This window comes from Talaromyces rugulosus, chromosome V (assembly GCF_013368755.1).
Source record: "Talaromyces rugulosus chromosome V, complete sequence".
Classification (NCBI taxonomy): Eukaryota; Fungi; Ascomycota; class Eurotiomycetes; order Eurotiales; family Trichocomaceae; genus Talaromyces; species Talaromyces rugulosus.
Genome location: NC_049565.1, coordinates 2,588,050 through 2,613,642, shown reverse-complemented (window position 1 = coordinate 2,613,642; position 25,593 = coordinate 2,588,050). Strand labels below are relative to the sequence as shown.

General features: G+C 46.0%; 8 protein-coding genes across 8 annotated transcripts; 5 read left to right on the top strand and 3 right to left on the bottom strand.

Annotated features, from left to right (window-relative positions):
• Positions 1-183: 183 nt before the first annotated feature.
• On the bottom strand, positions 184-1,456 carry TRUGW13939_09461 (uncharacterized protein; the record flags this gene model as incomplete). The annotated part of the gene is made up of 4 exons (XM_035492583.1): positions 184-366; positions 424-1,135; positions 1,192-1,334; positions 1,400-1,456. 4 exons carry the CDS (start codon positions 1,454-1,456, stop codon positions 184-186), a joined length of 1,095 nt encoding a protein of 364 aa, XP_035348476.1.
• A 1,320-nt stretch (positions 1,457-2,776) lies between these two features.
• TRUGW13939_09460 (uncharacterized protein) lies at positions 2,777-3,639 on the top strand (the record flags this gene model as incomplete). Its single annotated transcript, XM_035492582.1, has 2 exons — positions 2,777-3,036; positions 3,099-3,639. 2 exons carry the CDS (start codon positions 2,777-2,779, stop codon positions 3,637-3,639), a joined length of 801 nt encoding a protein of 266 aa, XP_035348475.1.
• A 3,029-nt stretch (positions 3,640-6,668) lies between these two features.
• TRUGW13939_09459 (uncharacterized protein) lies at positions 6,669-7,643 on the top strand (the record flags this gene model as incomplete). Its single annotated transcript, XM_035492581.1, has 1 exon — positions 6,669-7,643. The coding sequence occupies one exon, from the start codon at positions 6,669-6,671 to the stop codon at positions 7,641-7,643; it is 975 nt and encodes a 324-aa protein (XP_035348474.1).
• Positions 7,644-8,339: 696 nt separating this feature from the next.
• Positions 8,340-10,486, top strand: TRUGW13939_09458 (uncharacterized protein; the record flags this gene model as incomplete). The annotated part of the gene is made up of 2 exons (XM_035492580.1): positions 8,340-8,873; positions 8,939-10,486. 2 exons carry the CDS (start codon positions 8,340-8,342, stop codon positions 10,484-10,486), a joined length of 2,082 nt encoding a protein of 693 aa, XP_035348473.1.
• Positions 10,487-11,235: 749 nt separating this feature from the next.
• TRUGW13939_09457 (uncharacterized protein) lies at positions 11,236-14,116 on the top strand (the record flags this gene model as incomplete). The annotated part of the gene is made up of 3 exons (XM_035492579.1): positions 11,236-11,586; positions 11,643-12,464; positions 12,512-14,116. 3 exons carry the CDS (start codon positions 11,236-11,238, stop codon positions 14,114-14,116), a joined length of 2,778 nt encoding a protein of 925 aa, XP_035348472.1.
• Positions 14,117-14,375: 259 nt separating this feature from the next.
• TRUGW13939_09456 (uncharacterized protein) lies at positions 14,376-15,711 on the bottom strand (the record flags this gene model as incomplete). Its single annotated transcript, XM_035492578.1, has 3 exons — positions 14,376-15,124; positions 15,184-15,418; positions 15,475-15,711. The coding sequence occupies 3 exons, from the start codon at positions 15,709-15,711 to the stop codon at positions 14,376-14,378; spliced, it is 1,221 nt and encodes a 406-aa protein (XP_035348471.1).
• Positions 15,712-15,956: 245 nt separating this feature from the next.
• TRUGW13939_09455 (uncharacterized protein) lies at positions 15,957-17,609 on the bottom strand (the record flags this gene model as incomplete). Its single annotated transcript, XM_035492577.1, has 6 exons — positions 15,957-16,008; positions 16,061-16,143; positions 16,197-16,539; positions 16,593-16,952; positions 17,092-17,175; positions 17,239-17,609. 6 exons carry the CDS (start codon positions 17,607-17,609, stop codon positions 15,957-15,959), a joined length of 1,293 nt encoding a protein of 430 aa, XP_035348470.1.
• Positions 17,610-18,582: 973 nt separating this feature from the next.
• TRUGW13939_09454 (uncharacterized protein) lies at positions 18,583-24,822 on the top strand (the record flags this gene model as incomplete). Its single annotated transcript, XM_035492576.1, has 8 exons — positions 18,583-18,646; positions 18,706-19,019; positions 19,227-19,370; positions 19,435-19,515; positions 20,129-21,125; positions 21,260-22,815; positions 22,866-24,752; positions 24,820-24,822. 8 exons carry the CDS (start codon positions 18,583-18,585, stop codon positions 24,820-24,822), a joined length of 5,046 nt encoding a protein of 1,681 aa, XP_035348469.1.
• Between the last annotated feature and the right edge of the window lie 771 nt (positions 24,823-25,593).

The window sequence follows — 25,593 nt, the reverse complement described above, 5'->3', positions numbered from 1 at the left end:
TAGATTGAATGAATTGTGGATTATTTTTGCAATTACAATAAATGTATTCTGAACGAATACACATGTAACCGATTACTGGGTGAAACAGTTACAAAAGTTAAGAATAATCGTAAATGACCTCTGAATATATTCAGAAGAAACTCAATATAACTTGTTATTGTTTATTTACTACAGACTATGTATCTACCCCTTAATGTAATTCTCTAACAGATGCCACAGACGATTCTTTTCGTGCTCACCCCCGAAAATCGAACCCACGCCTCTTTTACAAAGAGCTACCAAATCGCTACATCCAAGACCAAAATGTTTCGACGCCAGGTAATACTCGTTCGAGACGGGGCTACAGAAAAAACCCACATCGTCGGTCTGTCCATGTGAGAAAAGTTCGGTAATGGGGGTTTAGAGAGAGAAAAAAAAGCTTACACATAAAGTCACAGGACAGTTCTTCATCCACCAATACCCAAAATGATGATCTTCAAAACTGCCATCAATCATCTTGGCATGGACATTACACGACAAGCACAACTCAAGTCCTAGACCCTTGTCGGCAATCTTCTCCTTGATTCCATCTGGTACGTGGATAACATGCCCCAGCCGGTCCGGGTCAAACGACAACAAGGTCTCTAGCTCTTTCGGGTCCCCCGACGATGCAGTCTCGGCGAAATGCAGAGTTATTTTCAGATCATGTGCCTTTGCATGAGCGAATGCACGTCCAAAGATCGATACGTCGCCTTTGGTCGGATTCCCGCAGAGGTCGATGCCGACAATTGCCAGCTGGTTGTTTTTGATATTGCGGTGCTTGATGGCAAGATCGACTACTTCCATGGCCGAAGCAGACGTGTCTCTGGCGCGGTCGATGGAGAGGATGAGATAGACGGACATTCTGTCGACCTCGTCGATCTGGCTTTGGCGTTTTCGGAAGGTGTCGATCGCATCTAGAACTGTCAGAATGTAATATTCTTTTGATACAGTGATGTTTCCCCGATCATCGTGGATCTCTCTGGGCGTAGTTCGTAGTTCCAGGTATCGCACACCGTCATTTTGAAAGTCATTCAGAACTGAAGTCGTAGCGTAGGAAATGCTGTCCAAGTCGTTGCACAGATGATATATTGATTTTGAAAAGACGTCAAAAAATCTACCCCGGTCAGCCAGTCCAAAGTCGTTTTAAAAAGAAGAGAGGAAAAACAGTACATATTCAGCCCGTAGTCTACCTTTCCCGGCGGCATCAAGACGCATGGGTCGTCAACTGCGAGTTGCGGATTCTGGGATATCTTTCGAACCCATATCTCATGGAGACATTCCCGGGTGATGCTGCCGCTGAGATGGGCATGCAGCTAGTCATACAAATCAATATTTTGTGTGTCAGCTAGCTAGCCGGGGACTAGATGTGTACTAGTACCTCTATTTTTGGGAGGTGTTTGGTAAATGCTTCGCTGACTGGTGGCAAGATAGTCATTTTTGGTTGTTTACATGTAGGTAGATGTAAATTTACATGGTTGTAGTTTATGCACCAGCTGACAACAGGTGATACATCAGGATACATACCCCACTCTCGGGTTCTGCCTTCGTTGCTACGTAGTTAGTTTCAAATATATCGATATCTACGAAAATCTAAAGAGGCAACGGCAGGCAGCTCAGCATACGCACCAAGTATGACTCACCGACCCAGCCTAGCATCGTAGGCGCCTAACCCTGCCTACCAACAGCTGGCGATCCACCTGCAAGTGTCTGACATTTGCAAGTGGATCACACTCCCCGATCAACCTCTGGAGAATGGCCTCGACCAGTCCTCACCCGGTACGTGGTATAGCGCCCTCGGTAGAGTATCGCAAGGCGACAAGACAGGTAGGCGGCAAGTCGGTGACAGTAGCATCGTCGGAGCAAGGTCGAGCTGGCTTTGTGATAGGCGACGGAGAAGAAGAGCACTGTAATGGCCCGCTGTGGTCCGCAAACGACGTGGCATAGAAAATGAAAGTCGGCTACACAATAAATAATCCGTCAGCTCTCGCCGGGTTGTTTTTTGCCCCTTCCCTCTTGCTGAACATGACTGTTTTTCGAAGATTTGAAGAGAGGAGAAACGGCCGAGAGATTCGCCCAGACAGGCAGCCGCAGTGCACGTGACGACGATCGAGTGTGGCGGTGTGGCGTCGCTTGGGCGGATCGTGCCTAAAACAACCAGCATCATCCATCATTCATTAATAGTCGATAGTCGTCATCACCAACTCATCTCTGCTTCTTGTTCGGCCGTGACTCATACTGGCACGCTAACCCGGCAACGTTCATTACACGCGCCCGACATCCTAGTCAACTGGAACGATCGCGGTACCTGCCTTGCTGCCTTGGGTGGAGTCATCGCCAGGTCACACGACGTGTGGGCTGTTTCGCTTGCTGTGCTCGCCGCAAATACTTCAAAACTCGCCATCGTATCCATCTTTCTCCATATAGCCTCCGCCCCAAATCTTGCGTGGCTTGAGACAAATCCCTCGACGCGGCGGTGCGCCTGAAAATTCAGGTGGCAATTTCTTTCCCCCCCAATCGCCGAGCCGAAAGCCTCCTTCGCGGATGCCTGAATGCTGCTCTAATAACTAGCCACCACCACGTCCCTCCAGTCGACCCACATTGACCTTTGCCATTTACACCGCTCTCTCTCGACTACTGTTGCCCTTCCAGAAACACATCCTTTCCCGAATAATAATACGCAATTCTCCATTCGGCGCGAAACCAAGTCCGACTCGACGTGCTGCTAGCCAGACCTTTTTCTCTCATGTCCGCTGTCATGGGCGACGGTACAGACTATCCCAGTCCAAGAAGTGAAGGGCCGAGCGGACCGAGCGCTATCCTCATTGCTGCTCCCGAATCGCTTTCGCCTCCAAAAATGACCGACTCTATTTCAAACCCTGCGACAGATGGAACGCGCCCGAGGCTGTCGGTGCGCCGGTCGCGCGATCCCCCCAAGAACGAGGTCAACCAGATCTACTGCGACCATACCGACTGCCAGTCGAATCCGCCCACATTTCGCCGCCCGTGTGAATGGAAGTGAGTCATTCTCCCTTTTCAAACTAAAAAAAAAAAAAGATTTGCATACTGACTATCTGTAGTAAACACATGGACAAGCACGATCGGCCTTACAAATGCATGGAACCAGGATGTGACAAAATTCAGGGATTTACATACTCGGGTGGCCTTCTCCGACACCAACGCGAAGTGCACAAGAAAAATGCGACCGCCAAAAAGTTGCTCATGTGTCCGTACGGCGACTGTAACCGCAGCAAAGGCGATGGTTTTACCAGGCAAGAAAATCTGAAGGAGCACCTGCGACGCCGCCATATGCACACGGATACGGGATCTTCTTCGGAGCTTTCAGCACTTGCGGTTGCCGAGGTCGAAGGACTCAAGTCGACGTTCTTGGAGCAAAGCCCGAATAGTCTAAAGCGCAAACACGATGCTACCGAGTCGCCACTAGACGTTCTGGAAGGAGATGGGGACGATTCAGTGGACCTTCACGACGAGGTGAAGCGCCTGCGGCGTGAAGTCGAGGAGAAGGACCGACGCTTGGAGGAACTGGAGAGGATAGTCGCTGGTCTGCAGCAATCGATTCCTCAACCCGGCTTGTCGGTAGTTGCTACTAGCGAAGTTTGACCGCTGTCCGATCCCGCCCTCTCTTCTTCCTGAGTTTGTTTTTCAGCATTTCCGAGGCGTTTTCTCTGCCACTCTCATCTTACGACAACACTGCGATGTGTTTGCATGCCCAACGGGTGTTTTTGAGTTCTTGATTTTTTTTTGTTTTGTTTTTTGGAAACGGTTTACTGGTGACGAAACTGTGTTTTACGTGCTGTCGAGAGATCAGGCGTTTTGGTCTTGGACCTGGAAATTCCGCAAAGCGAGCTCTTGTGCAGCTCCTCCTTTGCAGTGGGCGTTGTTCTTTTTCACAAATTCGCATATCTCATTAAACAAATATACCCTGTCTCCTGCCTGATGTTGTCTTGCTTGCCACCATCACTACTCATCTGTTCTCCTCTACTCCTCTTTCCTCTCTCTTTCTCTGTCGCGTTTACGCTATCAATATCAGCTATCAATATGTGTTTTATCTACTTATGAAGTGCGTCTTCAAGATGCCAACTAAATGAAATGAATTTTTGGAATCGCGAAGCTAAAACCTTGAAACTCTAGACTACATGTAGACCACGTAATGGCACGAGCAGAAATGCAAGGAGTTGTGGTTAACATTTAACTCAGCCGACTTGCCAAGTCCAGCTCAGCCTTGCGCGTGTAATTTATGCATGGTGATCACATCTCATATAAGCATTCCCGAAATAGATTGATCGCCGGTGCCTTAGGCAGCAACAACATTACGTTGACAGTAGGAGAATGGGCCACTATGCACAATGTTTCCCCTGGGGAAACATTGTGCATCCTTGTCAATAGCTTTCAGTGCCAAGCAAGGTCAAATTCTGCACTGTGCAGAATTTGACCATCCTTCTCAGCCATGTCTCTCTCCTTCTACTCCTTCTGCCACTGCTGGTCGGATCAAATTGGAGTACATGGATTAAATGGGATAAAATTGTAGTTTTTAGACCTTGGCCCAGCTTTATTAGTATCTGTACAAAGAAGGAGTTTGCCAAACAGTTCGACAAACTCCTTCCTAATACGGGCTTTCGAGTTGCATAGCCAGGTAATGGCTAGTGAGGTAACAATAGGCACCATGCAAAGCGATCAAATCTTCACACAGAAACGTTGACAACAAGAGAATGCATTATGGATTATGGTCAATGTTTGGACAGCGCAAATATTGACCATACAGAGCTCTCTCTCTCTCTCTCTCCGTTTTCTATTGAAACATTGGCGAGACCTACTAAGAATCGTCATCTGACGTTTTTAGACCAGGGCTCGAATATTTGCCAGTAAACTGGGGTCGACAACATTACGTGAGAGAGGAAGGGGGGGAGGAAAGAGAAGGGAAAAAAAAAACGTCCAAACCAGTAATAAAATACTCTAAATTCGGCATGGGGTTAATTAGTTACGTGACAAGGGGAAACTGACGGGAAACTGACGGGAAACTGACGCGAGCGATGTTCGGGCTAGGCCGGCCTGGCCCATTATCTGTCGTCAGATCACTTTACTGAGCTTGGTAAATCAACAAACATAATAACTTATTTCCAAGTTACCAAGATCTGTTTTTATTATCGCACATAGCATGAATACAGCGATAGATAAATTGTAAATATGCAAATCGAAATTTATCACGTATTGTGCCTGGTTGGAATATCCATCATAATGATATTACATGTAGCAATCCTATATTTTCTAGTATTCCATGTAGTACTAAAGTATATATTGAAGTCCACGGTTTTAATTATAAACACGATGTTAATGCCATCATATTGATGTGAACTAATTATGGTGGTCATGGTTTTTACTAGAACACGATTAACGTCAACACCCTGTCTGTCATAGCCTAGGGCTCGGTATAGACATTAAATATGAATAAATAATAATAACGTCAACCCCATAACGTTGGCTTGTTCTTAGATGTTGGCCCACTTTTATTAACTATATAATCTGTTTTCCCCCTCGATGGATAGATAGATATCCCTAACAGCCTATTCAAGAAAAATAAACATGCCTTTAACTATCACCACAATTTTCACTACCACTATGCCTCCCTGGTGGCCTGGATGGCCCAAGATTTCATGGTTGTACCGTGCGCCCGGTGGTTTATTACGCCCTCGAATGGTCAGCTTCGTCAATTACACTTGCTGGTTAATTTTCCTTGTTAATCCTTCTGATTAGGCTTTCTGGCTATTCGTATTCAGACAGCCCGATTATGTCGCCAATACCGACAATAACAAAATCTGTCTTGGTTTTGTGTACCAATCCGGTCTGGGTTGGTAACGTATCGTTCATATTACGCACTGGTAATATATAACGTGACATTGCGGTGGAATTAACCGACATATGCTGTGTATCAAAGGAGTTACAGTCATGATACCTTTGTTTTGTTATTTACTTTTGTATGAATATTACCACCAGTGTCCATGTTCCTGAATCCACATTCCTACAACTGATAAACCCTAATTCTACAACGCACCAACTGATGTATAAATATGTATTACATGATACAGAGGTAAAAAGTACGTGCTCATTAAAGTGTATAGCTTTCTACCGATGGACACGTGTGTTATTCAGCCAACTAGAGCACCTTGGGCGAGATACATATGTGATTTTCGACCATCATTTCGAGTAAAATCCGAGTGACACTTGTGTATATGTTTCCCCATTCCTTTCACTCATATTTTGCGTAAATTCTGCGTGAGCAATGATGAGCAGACTCGTAGGCTGCTACTGCCCACGGGCCAATCACCGCGGCGGAACCACAGCCGCAATCGCCCTAGTCCAAATTTGGGCAACTCTGATCTTCTCGTCAGCATCTGGCGAACAAAGAATTGTTTTGTTCCCTTCAACCATCCACGTTACTCTTCTTTGTATCCAATTGTCGCTGGCATAGATTGGTCAGCTGAATATCGGCACTGGAGAAGGACAAACCCGCACCGTAATACGTTGGCTGAGTCATAAATAGTCATCACCTCTCATTTCAAGCTTTTCGTCTTCATTCTTCTTCTATCACTTAACGGAGGCTGATTAATCTCAATTCCGACTTTTTCTCCGCTATGGCGAGCAACCACCTTGTCGACAGTGCCTACGCCCCAGCACATACCTACCACACCTCGATTCCTCAGGGATCTCACACCTTGATGGTTCCCCCAGCCTCACTTGGAGACCGGCAAGCAAAGGCCTTTTCCCTCACACCGCCTACTGACCATGAATTTGAAGTGGGCGAGTTTGTCAGCCCAGGCTTCTTCACCCAAGTTGACCCGGCCTGCTTCTCGCACCAGTCGTTAGGTGGCACATGGGTGTACGCTATGCGGCGAGAAGCTCAGCAGATTCTGTCCTTCCTGTACCTTGGTCCATCAGTGGCATGCAAAGACAAGGAGTTTTTGAAAAGGGAAGGTATAACTTTGTTGCTGTCTATCCGAGACAAAAGATCAGTCCTTGCCCGCTTGATGTCCGGCGCCAAAGTCGCTGAAGATTTGGGGATTCAGTCTGACTCGATTGATGTCGACGGCGATTGGGACCTAATTGCACACCTTCCTCGAGCGATTCGTCGCATAAACGAGCATCTCGTCTCTGGCGCCTCGGCCCAGCCAGGACTGCCACCAAAAGTGATCGTGTTCTGCGAAGCAGGTAATGAAAAGTCTGCCACTGTTGCCATGGCGTATTTGATGGTCATGTTCAATCTCGACATGGCAAATGCAATGTGGAGTGTACAACACCGGCGGTTCTGCATTAATGTCGATGAGGCTGTGCAGACCATGCTCCTCTCATTTGGGGCAATCCTAGACGCGAAGAGACAAGTCACAAAGGCTCGTCGAGAGGAAAAAAATAATGCCGGTCCAGATACGGCGCGATTGCTTCCAGAAGACCAGGCCGCAAGAATAAAACAGAAACGCAGTTTTGCTGACCGCGACGATGTCTCTGGGGTTGATGCTAATGGGGACATGGTCATGGGTAGTGATACAGCCACTGAGAACAATTTGGGGCATGTCAAACAAAAGCCAGCTCCTTTCATAGACCGCATGAATTGATGGATATTTCATAGAAGGCTCGTTTGGGTTGTTTTGTTGTTTGACGAGAGTTCTTTTGCTACTTGGGAGATCAATAGATCGCACCAGCCAGGCGTTAAGAGGTGGGTAATACCCTTGTGTACATTTTGAAGCGCATACTACAATTGAAGAATCCGCGTTTTTTTTTATTAGCCTATATTTTTTGAAACAACAACAATAATAATAATAAAAATAATCACTCAGTTTCAATGTTTGCTGTTTACTTGTCTTAGAATCTGTATAGTCAGTACCTTCACTGTTTGCCAGAGCTCTCACAACTGTGTGTGTGTGCAAACAAGGATCCTTTGATATGGGCGGTCATCAAAGAGACAAGCCCTCAAATTATTTTTTTCACTCCTCTTTGTCTTTTGTCCTCAACAACCCGATTGTCCGCATTTTTTCATCTTGTTTGTTTCAGCCTCATGTGTTTGTTTATTACTCTCAATGTCATTAACCATATCCAATTTCACATCATTTTTATGTCTGCGTCTTTGGATATAAGTAGACAGGTATCTTCGCCTGATGTGTTTTCATGTCAACAATAACAACAAAACAACAGCAACAAAAGTTTTTCTGCTTACTCTTACGATATAACTTTTTTCATACTTTTTTTTCTCAACGCGAGACCTACAACTTTTGGAAAACTACGCAATCAACACCTTCGAACACGTTTTAACCATGAGGCTCAGATCAGTGATCAAAGCTCCAAGGAGGTACGAGGATGAAATGGAGGGAAGCACTGCCAGGGAACAACGAGTATCACGAGAACCACAAGAACCGCGAGAATTGCGATACTCGCGGAGGCGTACTGCGCCAATTAATTACGTCGAATTCAATCCAAATCTTCCACCGGCCGCGTTTCCCACTTTGGACCATCCACGACCGCCCGGTAAACAAAACTGCAGCCGCAGCGCGGTGAACAAGGGGAGAGAAGAGGAAGACAAAGATGACGAAGATGATGATGATGATGATGATGATGATGATGATGATGATGATGATGATGATGGTGTGTATACAGTTCCAAGAACGGAATATGGGGAGGACTATTCTTGTGTGTCTCTTCGAGATTTTGATAATTTCGTAGCAAGCAACGGGCCCCAGAACCCCCAGTATGCGGCGAATATGTTGGTTATGAGTCAAACGAGCATTTCAGACCTGTCTGTAAGTGACACTGATGATGGAGAAACGATTGTTCCGGAGCCGCGGCCTGAGGTGAGTGGTCGTTTTGAGTGATATAGAAACATGGCTGATTCTTATTTTTTTTTTTTTGTTTAAAGGAGGACCCAACATGGTGCGACCTAGCTCTCGGCCTGCAGATTGAAATCGCGGATAATATGCTTCTCCGCTGGCATATGGGAAAAATCCAGAAAGTGCTAAGTCTCAGTAACAAAGAAGTCGTCGAGTTGCAACGGAATCTTAACAAACGAGATCAAGATATCGAATACGAGAACAAAATCCTAGAAGAAATGCGAGCCACGCAGATGCGCGCTATCCTGGGTCTGGACTACTCGCAGTTGCAAAAGTATTCGATCCCAGAGCAGATGATCATGTCGCGAAAGTCGTGGGCTCGCTGCCACAAGGTTATAAAAAACAACTCCAAGATGAAGTATCTTCTGTGCGAGCTCGGTGATCTTCGACTGGCTAGAAAATTTCTCGCGAAGCGGGGTTTGCCGCTTTCAGATGCTGGCGACTGGGATAATGACTATGTCGCGACTCCCACGATATCTAACGATTTTGAGGAATTGAATACGTTCGCCTGGAAAGAACCCGGACAAATGCAGCCAGACACACTGAACGAGCTAACCGATGGGACGATCACACCAGATTTCCAGCCTGGCACGTCCACGACTATCGACCCTAGGCTTCTCTCGCAGCTGCCCCGAAATAGCGCGCAGCAAGAATACAACGAAGACCCCGAGAGTTCGACGGCAGCATCATGGGGCAAGGGGGAGGCACGGAATACGAGCGGAAACATGCCACCGTACATGCCTGCTTCTTTCTCATCTGAATCGGCCTCTGACTTGCCTCTTGTCCCCAGACTCGTTTCTCGGTCGGACAGTGCGACCATTCAGCAACAGTGGCCAGCTCAGGGCATGCCTCCTGGTTATGAGGTTCTGGGTACACAAGAACAACAAGCCACAATACGACGGATGGATAGGGAAGGTCAGGTAATTGGTGGGCAACCTGGTTGGAATGTGGGCTTGGCTGAATTTTCCACAGCGCCGGCGATGAGGACCCCCATGATGCAACTTCCTGTTGAAGCTTCGTCTTCTGCACAGATGTCGGTATGGAACGATCTACGCACATATGTTGATATGGAGGACGAGAGACGACTACATGAAGCAATGCTAACCTTTACCAACTCAGAGGCTTACCCCCAAGAGCCCGATAAATCGGACGAGACCCCGAGCCAGGAAAACCCGTGGGGTGAACTTTTGAAAGAAGCCGGTACATGGGCGGCCGGGGATGTCGTCGCGGAGCCAGCAGTGCAGACCCCCCAACGCCACCAAGTTGCTCTGCCAGGAGGGCAAAGCTATATAACCCCTGCTCCACAACGATCTCCGGTTCCTGTAGAGGAAGAAATCGAGGTCACTGAAGGCGGGGGAAAGAGCGAGACGCCAGGGCCACCAATCTCACGTTACCCGAAAACCGTCGGCATCGCTCGCAGCATCGGAAGAGGGAATCCAGTGACTTGGGAGTTGAGTCGCCTTCAAATAAACGTTCTCGGTCGACTCACTCTAGCACCGGCGGGTACAATCTCCGGCCACGTGCTGAAAAGCCTGCCAAGAAGAAGTAGGACAGGCAATGACTATACGAAGAAATGAAGTGAACGACGTGTACGAGTTAATGAGCTGTTATGTTTGGATACTTATATGCATTCTGTGGTTTTATCGGTGGATGTAATGTTAGAAAAAGCATCGATGTGTTTTCTTTGGGGTTTTGTTCATTCTTGTTCTCCATTGGCATGGTTGATAGACTGACGGTTGAGCAAAGGAGTTTGGGTTCTTTCTTGGTGTTTTGATTTAGTCTTGTAAATATTCCTGTATCGAAAATAATATGAATGTCGAAGAAGATCTTGGAGAAGTTGAATTTCATTCTTTGTTTAGGCACGTTGAAACAAGGTTTGTTTCGTGCTGTTTCTATAATTATGTCCAATCAACATTGAATGTGATGCATGATGTCACTAAATAAAGCGCACACTTTGAAGGAATCATTATTCGATCATCATCATCATCATCATCGTCAATAATGCTAGAACTCACCACATACGAAGAACTCCGTACATCAAGGCGTAGAATCATTTCCGGCCCCGAATAAGATCGTCGAGGAGACGACAAAAACCACTTAATTGCGCACGTGACCACGCGCCGTCCGATCGCGTTTTTACCGCCCCTGCCGTGTTTGGCGACGGTCGAGTTACTCCAGACGACAGTTGATGGACACAATCGGGTCAACTTGGGTCTTTCCTTACTTGATTATTCAATCTTTGTTTTTTTAATGACTGTCTTGCATTTCGCCTCGAGTTGACTTGATCTATGTGTTGACCCTCCTACTTGCGAATTGAATAGAAAGAATGGGCTCTCGCATCTTCAACTTCATCGCCAACAAATGGACCAACAGTCCGGGAAAAAAGACGACGTCTGAAGTGGATCATTCGTCGGGCACGAGCACCCCTGCTGCCACTACCACCACCTCTACTACGGCTACTTCAGTGCACGAGGAATCGTCGTCCCCGCCATCATCCGTGGACGAGTCGGGTGCGGTCGCTGACGAGGTGAAAATGGAGACTGAAAAGGAAGATGGTACAAACATGGAGCTCGAAAGCGAAGTACAGCAACAGGAGGAGAAGGAGGAAGACGAAGATGATACCGAGGGAATGGATATGAAAGCCAGGGCATTGACAAAACTGCTCCAGACAAGCTCAGTAGGTTCTATCTAGATACATATATGTATGTGTGTGTGCATATACTAATTGTCTAGGTTTTCGTCGCTATCATGGCCGATAAGATGAAAGAACAACAGAAACAGCAACAAGACGCAGCTAGGAGAAAAGCCGCAAAACGACACGCAGAACCAACCAAGGAAACATCAACTCCTGCACACGGCCGTCGCAGCACTCGCTTCAAGGGCAATGAAGAAATAAAACCCGAACCTGCAGCCGCAGGAAAAGGTGGCAAACCTGAACCGAAGAAATCCGCTGCGAAAAAGGGTGCAGCCAAGAAGGGTGTTCAGAGTAACAACATCTCAAGCTACTTCCAAAAAGCAGATGTAGAGATGAAAGGGGATAATCCTACAGTTCAAGAGGCGCTGGCCCAGGCGGCAGACGAGTTTGAGGCAAAACCCACTGCGATCGGTGAGCAAGAGGGCCTGGTTGCAACCGAACAACCTAGTCTTGTCTCGGGTGGAAAGATGAGAGAGTACCAATTAGAAGGCCTAGAATGGATGAAGTCACTGTGGATGAATGGGCTGTGTGGTATCCTTGCGGACGAAATGGGACTCGGCAAGACCGTCCAGGCAATATCATTAATCGCGTTTTTCAAAGAGAACAACATCTCTGGCCCTTTCTTAATTGCAGCACCTTTAAGTACGGTTAGCAATTGGGTGGATGAGTTTCAGAGATGGACACCCGAAATCAACACGATCTTATATCACGGCTCTAAGGATGACCGAGCTGAGCTTCGGCAGCAGATGAAGCTAAAAGATCAGAAGTCTATGGACTTTCCTGTTATTTGCACTTCGTACGAGATTTGCATGAACGACCGCGCTTTCCTGTCTCAGTTTCAATGGAGATACATTGTCGTGGTAAGTGGTACCAATTACATAGAGGAACTTGCTCTGACATATACCAGGACGAGGGTCACCGACTGAAAAACATGAACTGCAAATTGATCAAAGAGCTTCTTTCCTACAATTCTGCCAACCGTCTGCTCATTACTGGAACACCATTGCAAAACAACATTTCCGAGCTGTGGTCTCTCTTGCATTTCCTGCTGCCTGAGATTTTCAACGATTTGGAAAGCTTCGAGGGCTGGTTCGATTTTTCGTCCGTTCTCGATCGAAATGGCCAAAGGGACGTTGTTGAAAAGCGCAAGCGAAATCTTGTGACTACTATGCACTCCATCCTCAAACCGTTTCTTTTGCGGCGTATCAAGACCGACGTCGAGACCGATCTTCCCAAAAAGCGAGAGTACATTCTTTACGCACCACTTACGGCGGAACAGAAGGATCTTTATCGAGAGATATTAAGTGGCACTGGGCGCCAATACTTGGAGAACAAGGCAATTGAACGCATCGAAGCTAAGAGTGGACGGCCATCTCGTTCGGCCAGCGTGAAGAGAAAGGCAGAAGACAGTGGAGACAGCACTCCGGCTAAAAGTACACGGACGAATCGCTCATCTACTCCAGGCAGTATCAGTGGTCGCACCCGAAAGGGGCGTCAGAGCTATAGAGAAATTGGCGATCGAGAATTCAATGCTCAGCTCCGACGATTGGAAGATGGCATTGAGGACCAAGAAGAGAATGAAGAAAGCCCCGGCGAAACCGAGCAGGAAGAGATGGAGCGGGCCAAGACGATTAAACTAGCAAAGAAGGAAATCAGCAATAAGAAACTTCAGAACCCGGTCATGCAAGCTCGACTAGCCTGCAATTCTCCGCATAACTTTTATTGGCCATGGGGCGAGGATTCCTCGACCGTGGATGAGACGCTTGTAACGGCATCCGGCAAGATGCTGCTTCTCGACCGCTTGGTCCCGTGTCTGATGCGCAAGGGTCACAAGCTTTTGATATTCTCTCAGTTCAAGACACAGCTCGACCTGATACAAGACTGGGCCACGCTCCGCAAGTGGAATTGCTGCCGTATCGACGGTGGCGTCAGCCAAGTTGACCGCCGAGATCAGATCAAGGCCTTCAACACGAACAAAAATTACAAAATCTTCTTGCTCAGCACCCGCGCTGGGGGCCAGGGAATCAATCTGACAGCTGCTGACACGGTTATTCTGTACGACTCGGATTGGAATCCTCAACAAGACCTGCAAGCACAAGACCGCGCCCATCGTATCGGCCAAACCCGACCAGTCATAGTCTACCGTCTTGCTACAAAAGGAACCGTGGAACAGACACTGCTAGAGAAAGCAGACTCGAAACGCAGATTAGAGCGTCTCGTGATTCAAAAGGGAAAGTTCAAAAGTCTTCTTGATAACAATAACGGCACTACCATTCACAACGAAGTCGAAGAGCTACGCAAGGCCCTTGGCGAGGATGAGTTTGAGCAATTCCATATCAGCAGTGACGATCCAAAGTCTATTCTTTCTGACGAAGATCTTGCCATTCTTACGGATCGAAGTGAGGAAGCCTATGTTCGCGCCGAGAAGGGCTTGGAAAGGACGGGCCGCGCTTTCCAGGCTGTGGAGACCAAGGAAGACCAGGGGATTATGGCGGAGCTTACTGTGCGTTGATTTTGTGATATTGGGTTGTTGGGATGGAATGTTGGTGTTGTGAAATTGTTTGAACCTGTTCTTCGTAGGATAACAGGCGTTGAGAGCAGGTGGAATCTGTCCGAATTCTCGTTTTTTATCTGTATAATTAATAATACGAATGCTCCTAATTATTACTTGATATCTATTACCAAAATGTAGCCATTTGACATCAACAGCGATTTTCCATAATACTATATCTACATACGCGCAACTTATTGATATAAAAGAAAAGCCCAGCCTATCGACTGGCCTTTTCATCTTCAACTTGCCGCCGTAAATCAGCTAGAACTTCATTCCGTTTGTCTAGGTGACTCCTCAGCCCATCGACCTGGTCGGCCACCGTCTTGATATCCTCACGCAACCGGTCCAGATCCTGGCCATCTTTCGTGCGACCAGTGCCTTCTCTCATTTCGCGTAGCTCGCGCTCTTTGTACTCCAGCAGCTGGAGAGCTTCTTTCTTGATAAGCGTCCAATTCGGCCGTCCGTCCTCTCGCGACCTATTGCCTCCGTCACGTCTTTCGTCCGACGCCCGATTTGCAGCTTCAAGTTTACCCTGTAGCTCAGCCAATTCACGACGCAAACGGACTTTTTCCCATTCTTCATCTTGAATCGTAGTACTGAAATCCGTCCCCTGCGGGCGGTAGCTCGACTTGACGCCCAGACGACCGAGATAGGTATCGCCAAACTTAGCTTTGCGGCCCGTGGCAGTCTCGGTGTCGCCATCGGCGCCCCATCTCTGGGCTGGGCGGCTGCGCGCGTTATCGACTTGGTAGTCAATCTTATTCGACTCAAACGAGGCGCGCAGCGACGGCGGTACGGTGCGCGGAATACGGTAGCCTTCGTGGCGGAAGTTGAGGATGTGGAGGAAAGCGAGAGTAGCGTCTTTGTTGATGGCAGCGCCGGCGGATGGGTTCACGAGATTCCAGGCTGAGCGCACGTCGGTGTCGGGCACGTCTAGCGAGTCGTAGAGGGGTTGTAATGATTCGACTTTGATCAAGTTAGCATGCCCTTCTCTTTCCTGTATAAAATTATGTGGGTTACTGTACATGTCACATCGCCGCGGTGGTTCTTATTTGCGCTGAAAATCTCCTCGTATTTGGCCTTGTCGTTGGGACTCATGTACCACTCGAAACCATCCTTGAGTCCCGGCGTATCGTCTTCGTCTTCTATCCGCTCGAATTGCTCTTGACGGCCTGTCAGCGCCGCACTGGCCTGCACCAGATGGGCTTTGGATTCCGGGATTAGCCACTCTGGAAGCGCTTGGGGGACTTCTTGGTATTCCTATATATCCGTTAGGCATCACTGTCCGGTGGTGTGGTATAGTGTGGTATGCGCACCCCATTAACAAGATCAAAAATCAACCGCATCGCAACACAAAACTCCTCAAAATCCAATTCCCCATCGCCATCGACGTCGGCCAGATCCCACACCCGTTCAAGTTGCTCATCACGCAGCCGACTGTTGCGGAGAACGCTTGCCGCTTGCGAGTTGTTGAGGCGCGGCTGTCCGTTGGCCAGCGACGAGAAGATTTCCCAGTATCGCTCAATTTCCCATCGCTCAATTTTCTTGGACATTCTTCCTTTGTACCCTGGCCGTGTGGGAGGGTGTTGGATTGGGGGGAGTAGTCAATCGTGGTGGCCAAGAAGAGAGAGCTGCTGCGCTGAGTCGATGCGCACGAGGTGATACGGGGAGAGTGGGGCATCGCCTCACAACCGCATTGGCTGGATGCTATAAATATACATCCACGATACACATACAAACTATCGATCTTTAATGTATGTTTTTATTGGATATCTTTGTATTATAAAGAGACCCTTACTTATCCTAGATATTGAGCAGTCATTGAAGGAATAAAAGCTCCATTGACAGGACTGTGAGTTGTGTGAATATGTATCAAGTCATTTAGATATCCATCTTACGCACCTTTTTTGGGGCTTTTCACCAATAACTCGTGTTGCCTTCGAATAATTATTCATACAATCAAATAGGTCCCTGATATAGAATTCCTAGAAAAATTTAGCCATCAGGGACTGGCCCGAGTAACTAGATAGCTACTAACGGGTGCGGTATCTGCGTTCACCCCAAAACTCTCATGGGGGTCCCAGCCGCATGGAATCCTGTTCGGGATGGTTGGATGCTCGTTGACCACATGCTGTAGGAGATCTTCTTGATTTTTGAAACATCGACTAATAAGCTGTATTCGGCGGAACTTTTTGAGGTTTGTTAATAAATCATCGTCTTCGTCTTCTTCGCCTCTTTTCCTCTTTCTCGGTGTACTGGATAGCCCAATAACCGGATTTTCAGGAGTGTCTCTGGTATCTACCCCTCTACTAGAAGGGCTCGCGGTTTGTGTGTTTTCGATTAGCTCCTGAATACGACGGAAAACGGTACCGCAAGTAGTGCTATACAGATTAGCACAGTAAGGACACCAGATCAATACTAGTTTTGAACTCACCATGTGATCTGCATGCTGGTGGACTCCTCATGATCTTTGCCACATCTCGGACACGAAGAGTTGCTAGATTTTGTTTGATGTTGCTGCTTGAATATCATGCTCATAGCAACTCTTTGTCCGGGATAAAAGCAGGTCTCCCATGGACCTGCGAGGTCAATTGAGCTTTGTGTTCCCAGCTCCTCAATCACAAACTGGCCCCGGTCAATAATAGCTGGACCGCAGCCGGACTTTTTGAGATTGACTTTAAGTACGGCTAGAAGCGCCTCTGACGATCTCACAAATTCGAGATGGAACGGTGTCTCCATATTAAACGGGTCAATTAGGTATATAGGTTGTTGGCGCTGAACCTGGCTTGGAATCCTGATAATGGATGAATGAAGGTCATGTACGGCCTAGAATATTCGGAGGTTGGTATGGGTTATTTGTGCGCTTGTTTCAATCAATTGCTTCCCTTGCTGAACACTCTGCGCAATGCCACTAGTAATAGTATTTAGCATACTCATGACTTGAAACGAGAAGTCCTGCATCCTGCCGGCGATTCTTTTGTTCTGTAAGTCCTGCTTGCGTGAACTTGTTGTCGTAGCTTCCATTTGCATCGTCAGCAATAAGATCTCAATACTGCTCGTATGTCCCCTGATCTCCGCACGAAATGCCTCCAAATCCCTCTTTCCTGAATACGGTCCACTTTACCGCCGCCCACGCATCCTTGAGCCGCGAATTCGAACAGCCTTGTTGCAGATGAGGCTGGTTCTTTCGCACTACATTCTCGTAGAACCCGCCAATTGTCCGCTGGCACTGCGATGTGACTTGTTGCAACGCAGCTTTTTCAACTCCATCAATGTCCGAAAGTAAGCGCTTAACTCGGAGAAGCGCTGTCTCCAGCGCGTACAACTCATTGATCAAAGCGTGGAACCATGAGCTCGAGTGGGGGCTTTCGCGAAGGGCATCGATCACGGTGTCGACAAGCTTGAGGACGGCGAAAAAGTCGCCAACGGAGAAACTGAACCCAGCAGGCATGATCTCGTGCCACTTCAATATATCATCACTCTTTTTGTTTTGTTTTCGCTTTTTTTCTAATATTTTAGGACTCGAGCGAAGGGGTTTCTATCACGCTCAGCCTTGCGCGATTTTCATACGGGACCATGCATGTAACCAGGCTTTGTGGGCAGTTACACGTGACATAGGAAAGATGAAAAACCACCCATGTGGCTTTTAGATGGACATTATAGTCTATCTAAAAAAAAATAGTAGTAGTCGTAGTTCACTGACGCGGTTTCCTTTCTATCAATACCTTTCTTCATGTGCTTGACTTGGACTTCGCTCTCGGTCATCACCAATATTGGCACCTATATCTAGTTAAGACTAGATGGTAATATCTTGAGCTAGACAATTTGACCTCAATGCTACGCTCTAATATTTTAGCATAATGGAGATCCAGAAAGAGGCTCTCGGCTGACAAACGGCAGGCTAAATCTATGCTAACGACAAAAGTTCTTTTATTAAAAAAAGCTACAAAATGTTCACATATCTGCCTCAGGCCAGTAACCAGTCACGTGGGAACAAAGGAAGCGAATTTATTACATATAAGCGAAACCCACACCAATTGTCTACTTGAATTTTATACACACAAGATTCAATTCGAGAGGTATCGTGGCCAGACAGGTTACATTTACGGCTGACTTATTTTGAGGACATTGGTTTCTTGATCGTAAATATCCCGAACCGCCAACATGAAGAAACCCATACCAACTTCGCTATAGATTGATTGCACAAGGAACCTTTAGTCTTAATGCAGAGGTCAATATCGATTATGATAAAAAAGATTCGAAGGGGGGGGGGAAGAAAAAAAAACGAACATATGCCCTATACGAATATTTCAATAAAAAGCTCTGGTGGGATCTTTGAGTCGAGTGATGCACCGAGCAAGGTTCGTGGGCTTACGTCCTTATGAGAACAGTTGCGAGGTAAACACAGCCTATCTACACTAAAAATGGCATTTCTTACAGAAGAATTTTGCGCAATGACTGCATCAACCGCGTCCGATCGGACTATAGGTGGGCCTTTCAAGTAAAGGAATATAAGTGACATACACACTGACATAAACTAAACATAGAAAATGAAGACCTAGCCCGTGCATCATGTCGCCACTCACAGATAAACGCCATTGTGCGCAGTGCTCAACAATTGGTCACAGCTTTAGCTAATTTGTACAACTTCGAAAGACCAAGGTCGACGAACTCCTTCATTGGTGTAGCGTCAATTATGGCTGCATGTATCAGAACTTTGGCTTTGAACCTGCTATTCACAACCATCAATGGTGAAAACACCACAGACGGTGGAATCAGTGATATCAGCAATAAATGTAATGACACTACGGAGGAAGACGGAGATAATGACGTGCAATCATTTGTCTCAGGGGATTCTACTGTACAGCACAACGGTTAGGGATTTCTACCAATCTTCCATTTTATACTAGTGTTATGCTAGATAGAAACCTTGGCACCCGAGGCCGCGTTGTTTCCGGAGATTATGTCCACATATCCCTAGAATTTCGAATCCAAGTGGCCACTAACAAGTGCGGAACGAATTGTAGAGCTAGACAAGCTATCGTGGCGCTGCTACAAGATCCTATAGAAAGAATATGTGAAGCGGGCCAAGGCGTACCGTGCGGGATTCCCGCCTGACCAGGTCATTCCGACCAAAAACGTTCGTCTCCAGAATGGAGAGGTGGTCGAGGGATCGGACATTGACTTGGAAAAAGGTGTCGTGTGGAACAAAGTAAGTAGTAAAGGTGTTGTTTTTATGGTGATTCTACTAGGGTCCGCCTGACGTCGATTTATAGAACGGCGAAATCCCGTGTCTGAAGAACGAGATTGCACGAAAGTCTAAATTGGAGATATTACCGACTGACGACCAGTGCGAAGTCAGTATGGGTCATGAACTAAAACGAAACAGAAACAAAACGTCTATTTGGCCCATGTTTGCCCTACTTACCCTAAACTCGGTTTGCTTGACCTTAGGGTGTACTGGACACACTGGACAAGAGACTAAGAAAACTGATGACATGTTTTCCCACTGTACCAAAAAAGAGATATTCCTGGTAACTGCCATGTACCTTTGTTTGTCAAAACCCTTCTAATGGTTTTTTAGTCTAATAAAAAATTGACTTGCTATCCGCCTTCCCAACCAGGAAACTCTTTAGTCGTGGATTCTTTTGGTACCCGAGTCGTCTAGGATCGGAATGTTTTATAACATATTGATCTTAGATGCAAAAGTTCTCTTGCCTTGCTTGCGATAGTGTCAAATTGGCGTAATCCAGAGCGGGGTAATCTATCAAACTAGCAAACAGGACTGCAGAATTAGCGGCAAAATTCTACTTCTGTCCTTTTCCCGCTCTTCATAATGATTTCACGCCTCAAAAAAATCAGTATTTCATATTTTGACGTTCTACTCTGGAACCAGCGAGACGCAAGTTAATAATGGCGGATCATAAAGGGAAAACATCACGCGAGCTGATAACTATGCCGTTAAGACAGCCTTCATCTGCTGTTCAGACAACCACCGACGAGGACGAGTTCGATTACGACGCACTTAAGGAGATACCTTCCGAACATATCACGATAGCGATATTCTGTGCGCTACCCTATGAGAGTGTGGCGGTAAAGTATAGTCTAGACGAGGAATTCTCATGCCGTTCAAAAGCCTTAGGGCCACAGAGATACATATATTCTTTTGGTCGTATCAGAAATCACAATATTGTGATAGCTCGGCCTCATCAAATGGGAACTGTGAAGGCCGCCCAATGTGCTTCAACCGTCAGCCAGCAGTTTCCCAATATCCGATTTGCGTTGATAGTTGGCATTGGAGCCGGTATACCCAACCTTCCAGAACATGATATTCGACTAGGCGATGTCGCTATTAGTATTCCCCAAGAAAATCATCCCGGCGTCATCCAATATGACTTTGGGAAATATGAGAAAAATACATTCGTTCTTAAAGGATCTCTTGATAAGCCTCCACCAATTTTGATCAGTGCAGATGGATCACTGGTGGAAGATGAAACAATGAAACGGAGTCCTTTAAAAAGAATCCTGAAAATTATCGAAAAGAAATCCGGGTTTTCACGACCAAACACAGCCGATGTTCTGTTCGAACAGGATTTCCATCACGTCAAGGAGAGCGGTGATTGCAGTAGTTGCGAGACTTCTAGGGAAAAGAAAGTTGTTTATCGTCAATCTCGCGATAACAGGTACCCTGTGGTCCATCGAGGTCTTATTCTCTCCGGGAGTGGTGTTATAAAGAACCCATTGGATCGCGAACGGCTACGCCGAGGTCACAAAGATGCAATCTGCTATGAAATGGAAGCAGCCGGCATTATGGATGAAATCCCTTGCCTCGTTATTCGAGGGATATGCGACTACGCAGATACCCACAAACAGGATGGGTGGCATCACTATGCGGCGGCTGTTGCAGCAGCCTACTGCAAAGCTATTATCAGCAAGGTAGACCATCAAGACGTCGAACAGACGAGTAGTATGCAATACCTGCTCGATAAATCAATGATGACAATTCAACAAAATCAAAGGCAGGTTGGATCAACAAATTCGCTAGTTAATCCAAAAATTAACCATGAAAAAGTATTATTCAAGGCGCAGTTGATTCCATAGACCTGAAAATTGACTTGACGAAACTACCAATTGCTGAGGGGGCTTCTTTCGGCTCTTTTGACAACCAGCATGAAGAAGAATGCCTTCCTGGAACACGGGTTGAACTTCTCCAGTATATTTCTGAATGGGTTGACGACTTGCAGGGCAAAGGTATTTTCTGGTTAAAGGGGATGGCAGGGACGGGAAAATCGACAATATCACGTACAGTGGCTAGGTCTCTGCAAAATAAAGCGTTACTTGGCGCAAGCTTCTTCTTCAAGAGGGGCGAGGGTGATCGAGGTGACGCAAGGAAATTTTTTCCGACAATCATTAGACAATTAGTGATCAAAATTCCTCAACTGATACCCGGTGTCAAGAAGGTACTTGAGGGTAATCCAATTATTGCAACGCAATCTTTAACGGAACAATTTGATAAATTGATTCTTCAACCACTATCGGACATTAAATCGGCCGATCATCAGCCATCTACTATTATAATAGTTATTGACGCACTAGACGAGTGCAAGCGAGAAGATGATATTCGTGTCATTCTTCGACTCCTGGCACGAGCACAGGTGCTAAACTCCTCTACACGGCTCCGATTCTTTTTAACAAGCAGACCTGAAACGCCAGTTCGTCTAGGTTTTCAGAGACTAGCAGATAATAATCGTCAAGATCTGATCCTTCACGAAATTCCTAAGCCGGTCATACAGCATGACATAGGCTTATATCTGAAGCACAGGCTGTCAGAAATCAGAGAGAGCCGATTCCTTCCTCCTGGCTGGCCTGGAGAGATTCACATACAGACTCTGATTACAATGTCAGTTCCATTATTCATCTCTGCCGCTACGATATGTCGTATACTAGGAGATCTTAATTGGGACCCGATTGACAGTCTCTCTGAGATTCTTACACATCAACACGAAGAATCTTGGTTAGGCGGAACTTACCTGCCTGTGTTAAATCGACTTCTCACGAACCAAATCGATGCAAAGAAACAGCAGCTGGTCGCCCAATTTCGAGAAATAGTTGGTACTATTATCTTGCTATACTCCCCACTTCCAATAAGCCCACTTTCGGAGCTTACTGGCATCTCAAAGGACTTAGTTATAATCCGACTTGGTCCACTTCACTCAGTCCTTAGCGTGCCAAATGACGACACTACGCCAGTGAAGCTCTTTCATCTCTCGTTTCGAGATTTTCTTCTAGACTCAAAAACTCGTGAGAAGACGCCATTTTGGATAGACGAGAAAGAAATACACCATAAGCTCTTCATGCAATGTCTGAAGATCATGGACCGCTATTTAAAAAGGAATATCTGTTTCGTACTAGAAGAGGGTACACAACGTACTGAAATAGATGATCATTCTATTAATCAGTATCTCCCATTCGAATTGGAGTACTCATGTCGTTATTGGGCATATCATTTGACTCAAAGCAAGAATCCAGTCCATGAATTAAATGATGCTTTTCAATTTCTTGAAACCCATTTTCTTCATTGGGTGGAAGCAATGAGTATTTTGAATATTATTTCTGAAGTCGTCGCAGCAATAGATATTTTACACTCAATTACACAAGTAAGTTCGGGCCAATAATAATATTAATAAATCACTAATACGTATAAAAGGATATAAAATCTAAAATACCACAATTTCTACATGATGCGAAACGGTTCATTCTTCGAAATCTACAAATAGTCGATAGTTCACCACTTCAACTATACTCTTCGGCACTCATGTTCGCTCCAGAAAACTCGATAGTTAGGCAGAAATTCATCAAGGATCGACCCGATTGGGTACGCGGGCTACCAAAGGTAGACGAATCCTGGAGCGCAGAATTACAAACTCTTGAGGGCCATTCAGATAGAGTCGGCTCTGTAGCATTCTCACCAGATGGTCTGCTGCTAGCTTCAGGCTCTGATGATAGCACAATCAAAATTTGGAATACCACAGGAACTCTACAACAGACTCTCGAAGGCCATTCAGATAAAGTCAACTCTGTAGTATTCTCACCAGATGGTCTGCTGCTAGCGTCAGGCTCTAATGATAGCACAATCAAAATTTGGGATACTACGGGAGCTCTGCAACACACTTTTGAATCCCTAATAAAACGAATTATGTCTGTATTATTTCTACCAGATAATCGCTTGCTAGCATCTGGCTATACTGGCGGTATAATTGAACTTTGGGACACTACCACAAGATATCCACTGACTCTTGGCTACCTACCTGACGTGTATCCTTTGTCTATGGCATTTTCCATCGATGGCCGGCTGCTAGCGTTAGGTTGCACAAATGGGATACTCCAACTCTGGGATACTATCTCAGGAACTCTACATTATGCTCTTAACGGTCACTCAGATTCAGTTTTTACCGTGGAATTCTCACCAGATGGCCAGCTGCTAGCAGCAGGCTCCAGAGATAACACTTTTACGCTTTGGGATACTGTCACAGGATCTCTAAAGAAGACTTTTAAATGTGCAGCCACGGTTGGGTCTGTGACATTCTCGTCGGATGGACTGCTACTGGCGTTCGGCAACTCTTCGTCGAACATTCACCTTTGGAATACTGTTACGGAAGATTATCAACAACTTTCTGAAGCCAATTTTGGTGGAGTCACTTCCATAAAATTCTCACCAAATCGCCAGCTGCTAGCATCAGGTTCTGCTGGCAATACAGTCAGGCTTTGGGATACTTCTATATCAGTTTTGCAACAGGCTTCTGAAAATCACTTAGGTCCTGTGCAATGTATAGCAGTGTCGCCAAATGGCCAGTTATTCGCATCAGGTTCTAATGATAGAACAATAAAAATCTGGGATTATACTACAGGAGTCTTACAAAAGACTCTTAAAGGGCATTTATCTATCATTGAGTCTGTAATATTTTCACCAGATACCCGGCTACTAGCATCATGTTCTGATGATAATACAATAAAGCTCTGGGACACTGCTACAGGAACTCTGGAAAACACTCTTGAAGGACATTTAGAAGAAGTGTATTCTGTGACATTCTCCTCGGATGGCAAGTTGCTAGCCTCAGGCAGCCAAGATGGAACTGTTAGGATCTGGCAGGTTGTTACAGGAGCTCTGCAGATGACTTTTGAAGGCCATTTAGATGGGGTACTTTCTGTGGCTTTCTCTTTAGATAACCGACTGCTGGCATCAGGCTCTTTTGATAACACAATCATGATCTGGGATGTGGCTACAGGAGCCCTGAAAAATACTCTAAAAGACCATTTAGAAGGTGTTTTTTCTGTGGCATTGTCACCAGATGGCAAGCTGCTAGCATCAGGATCTTATGATAATGAAGCCAAGCTCTGGAATATTTCCACGGGAACTCTGCACCAGAGTCTAACCCTTGATGGTGGGGTTACTGATCTCAATTTTACTGAAGACAGCTGTTATCTGAACACCAATTTGGGAACCATCAACATTCAGACTTCGTATAATAATGGCACCTGGTTCAACTTATTATCTGGAACTAAAGTTGGTCTATTTATACAAAAAGATCACTGGGTAACACTTCGGGGTAAAAGGTTACTATGGCTTCCTTCCGGTTATCGACCAACCGATTCATATGTAGTAATTGGAAATGATGGGACACTAATTCTTGGACATAGTTCTGGGAGGGTTTCTTTCCTAAAGTTTCATTTATAGGTGTCAATTGTTAAGATATGCCATAGCTTTTGCTCGCTCCAAAATACTGTAGTGAATACTAGATGTGGCAAGACTGTCTATGTATCTTGTAAATTAAGTTAATAATATTACCTGTATCGCCACATGAGCTGTATGTCGGATCCGGAAGGAGCCGGTTAACCAATCTCTCATACGTATTCAAAGGTTATGAAAGTCAAGACGCGAAGGTAATGAATTCTTCCTTTGTCATCTCCCCATTATCCACAGATGCTTTAGCAACCTCTATCCTCGTTGGATTTGTCATACTGTTCCAACTTGATGCACTGTTCGTTCTACAAAAATTTCTCTGTTCCTATCAAGTTCGCGCTCACAATTTTCCCAATCTGTTCCTGTGCACTTTCGTAGTTCTGTAAATGGAAATGTGTGGTGCCGTTGCACCCAGATGAGCTTAGCATATGGAACCACATAACTCCTGGAGTCTCAGATCACGCAACTAGTTTGGAGAGCTTCTTGTTTTGAATTACTATCAGTACTTCTTCCTCTCCTAGGAAACGCTTAAACTTTTGTAGGTGTTTAAGATACCGAGCACCCATTTCAGGTAGTCTATCGTCATCATCGCAGTGCTAGTTCGTTGGTCGGTCTTGAAGCAGCCACCATGGTTCTGAACCATATATTTGTACGAAGAATCCTCTGATAGCAGAAATGAATCTGATGGAACTGG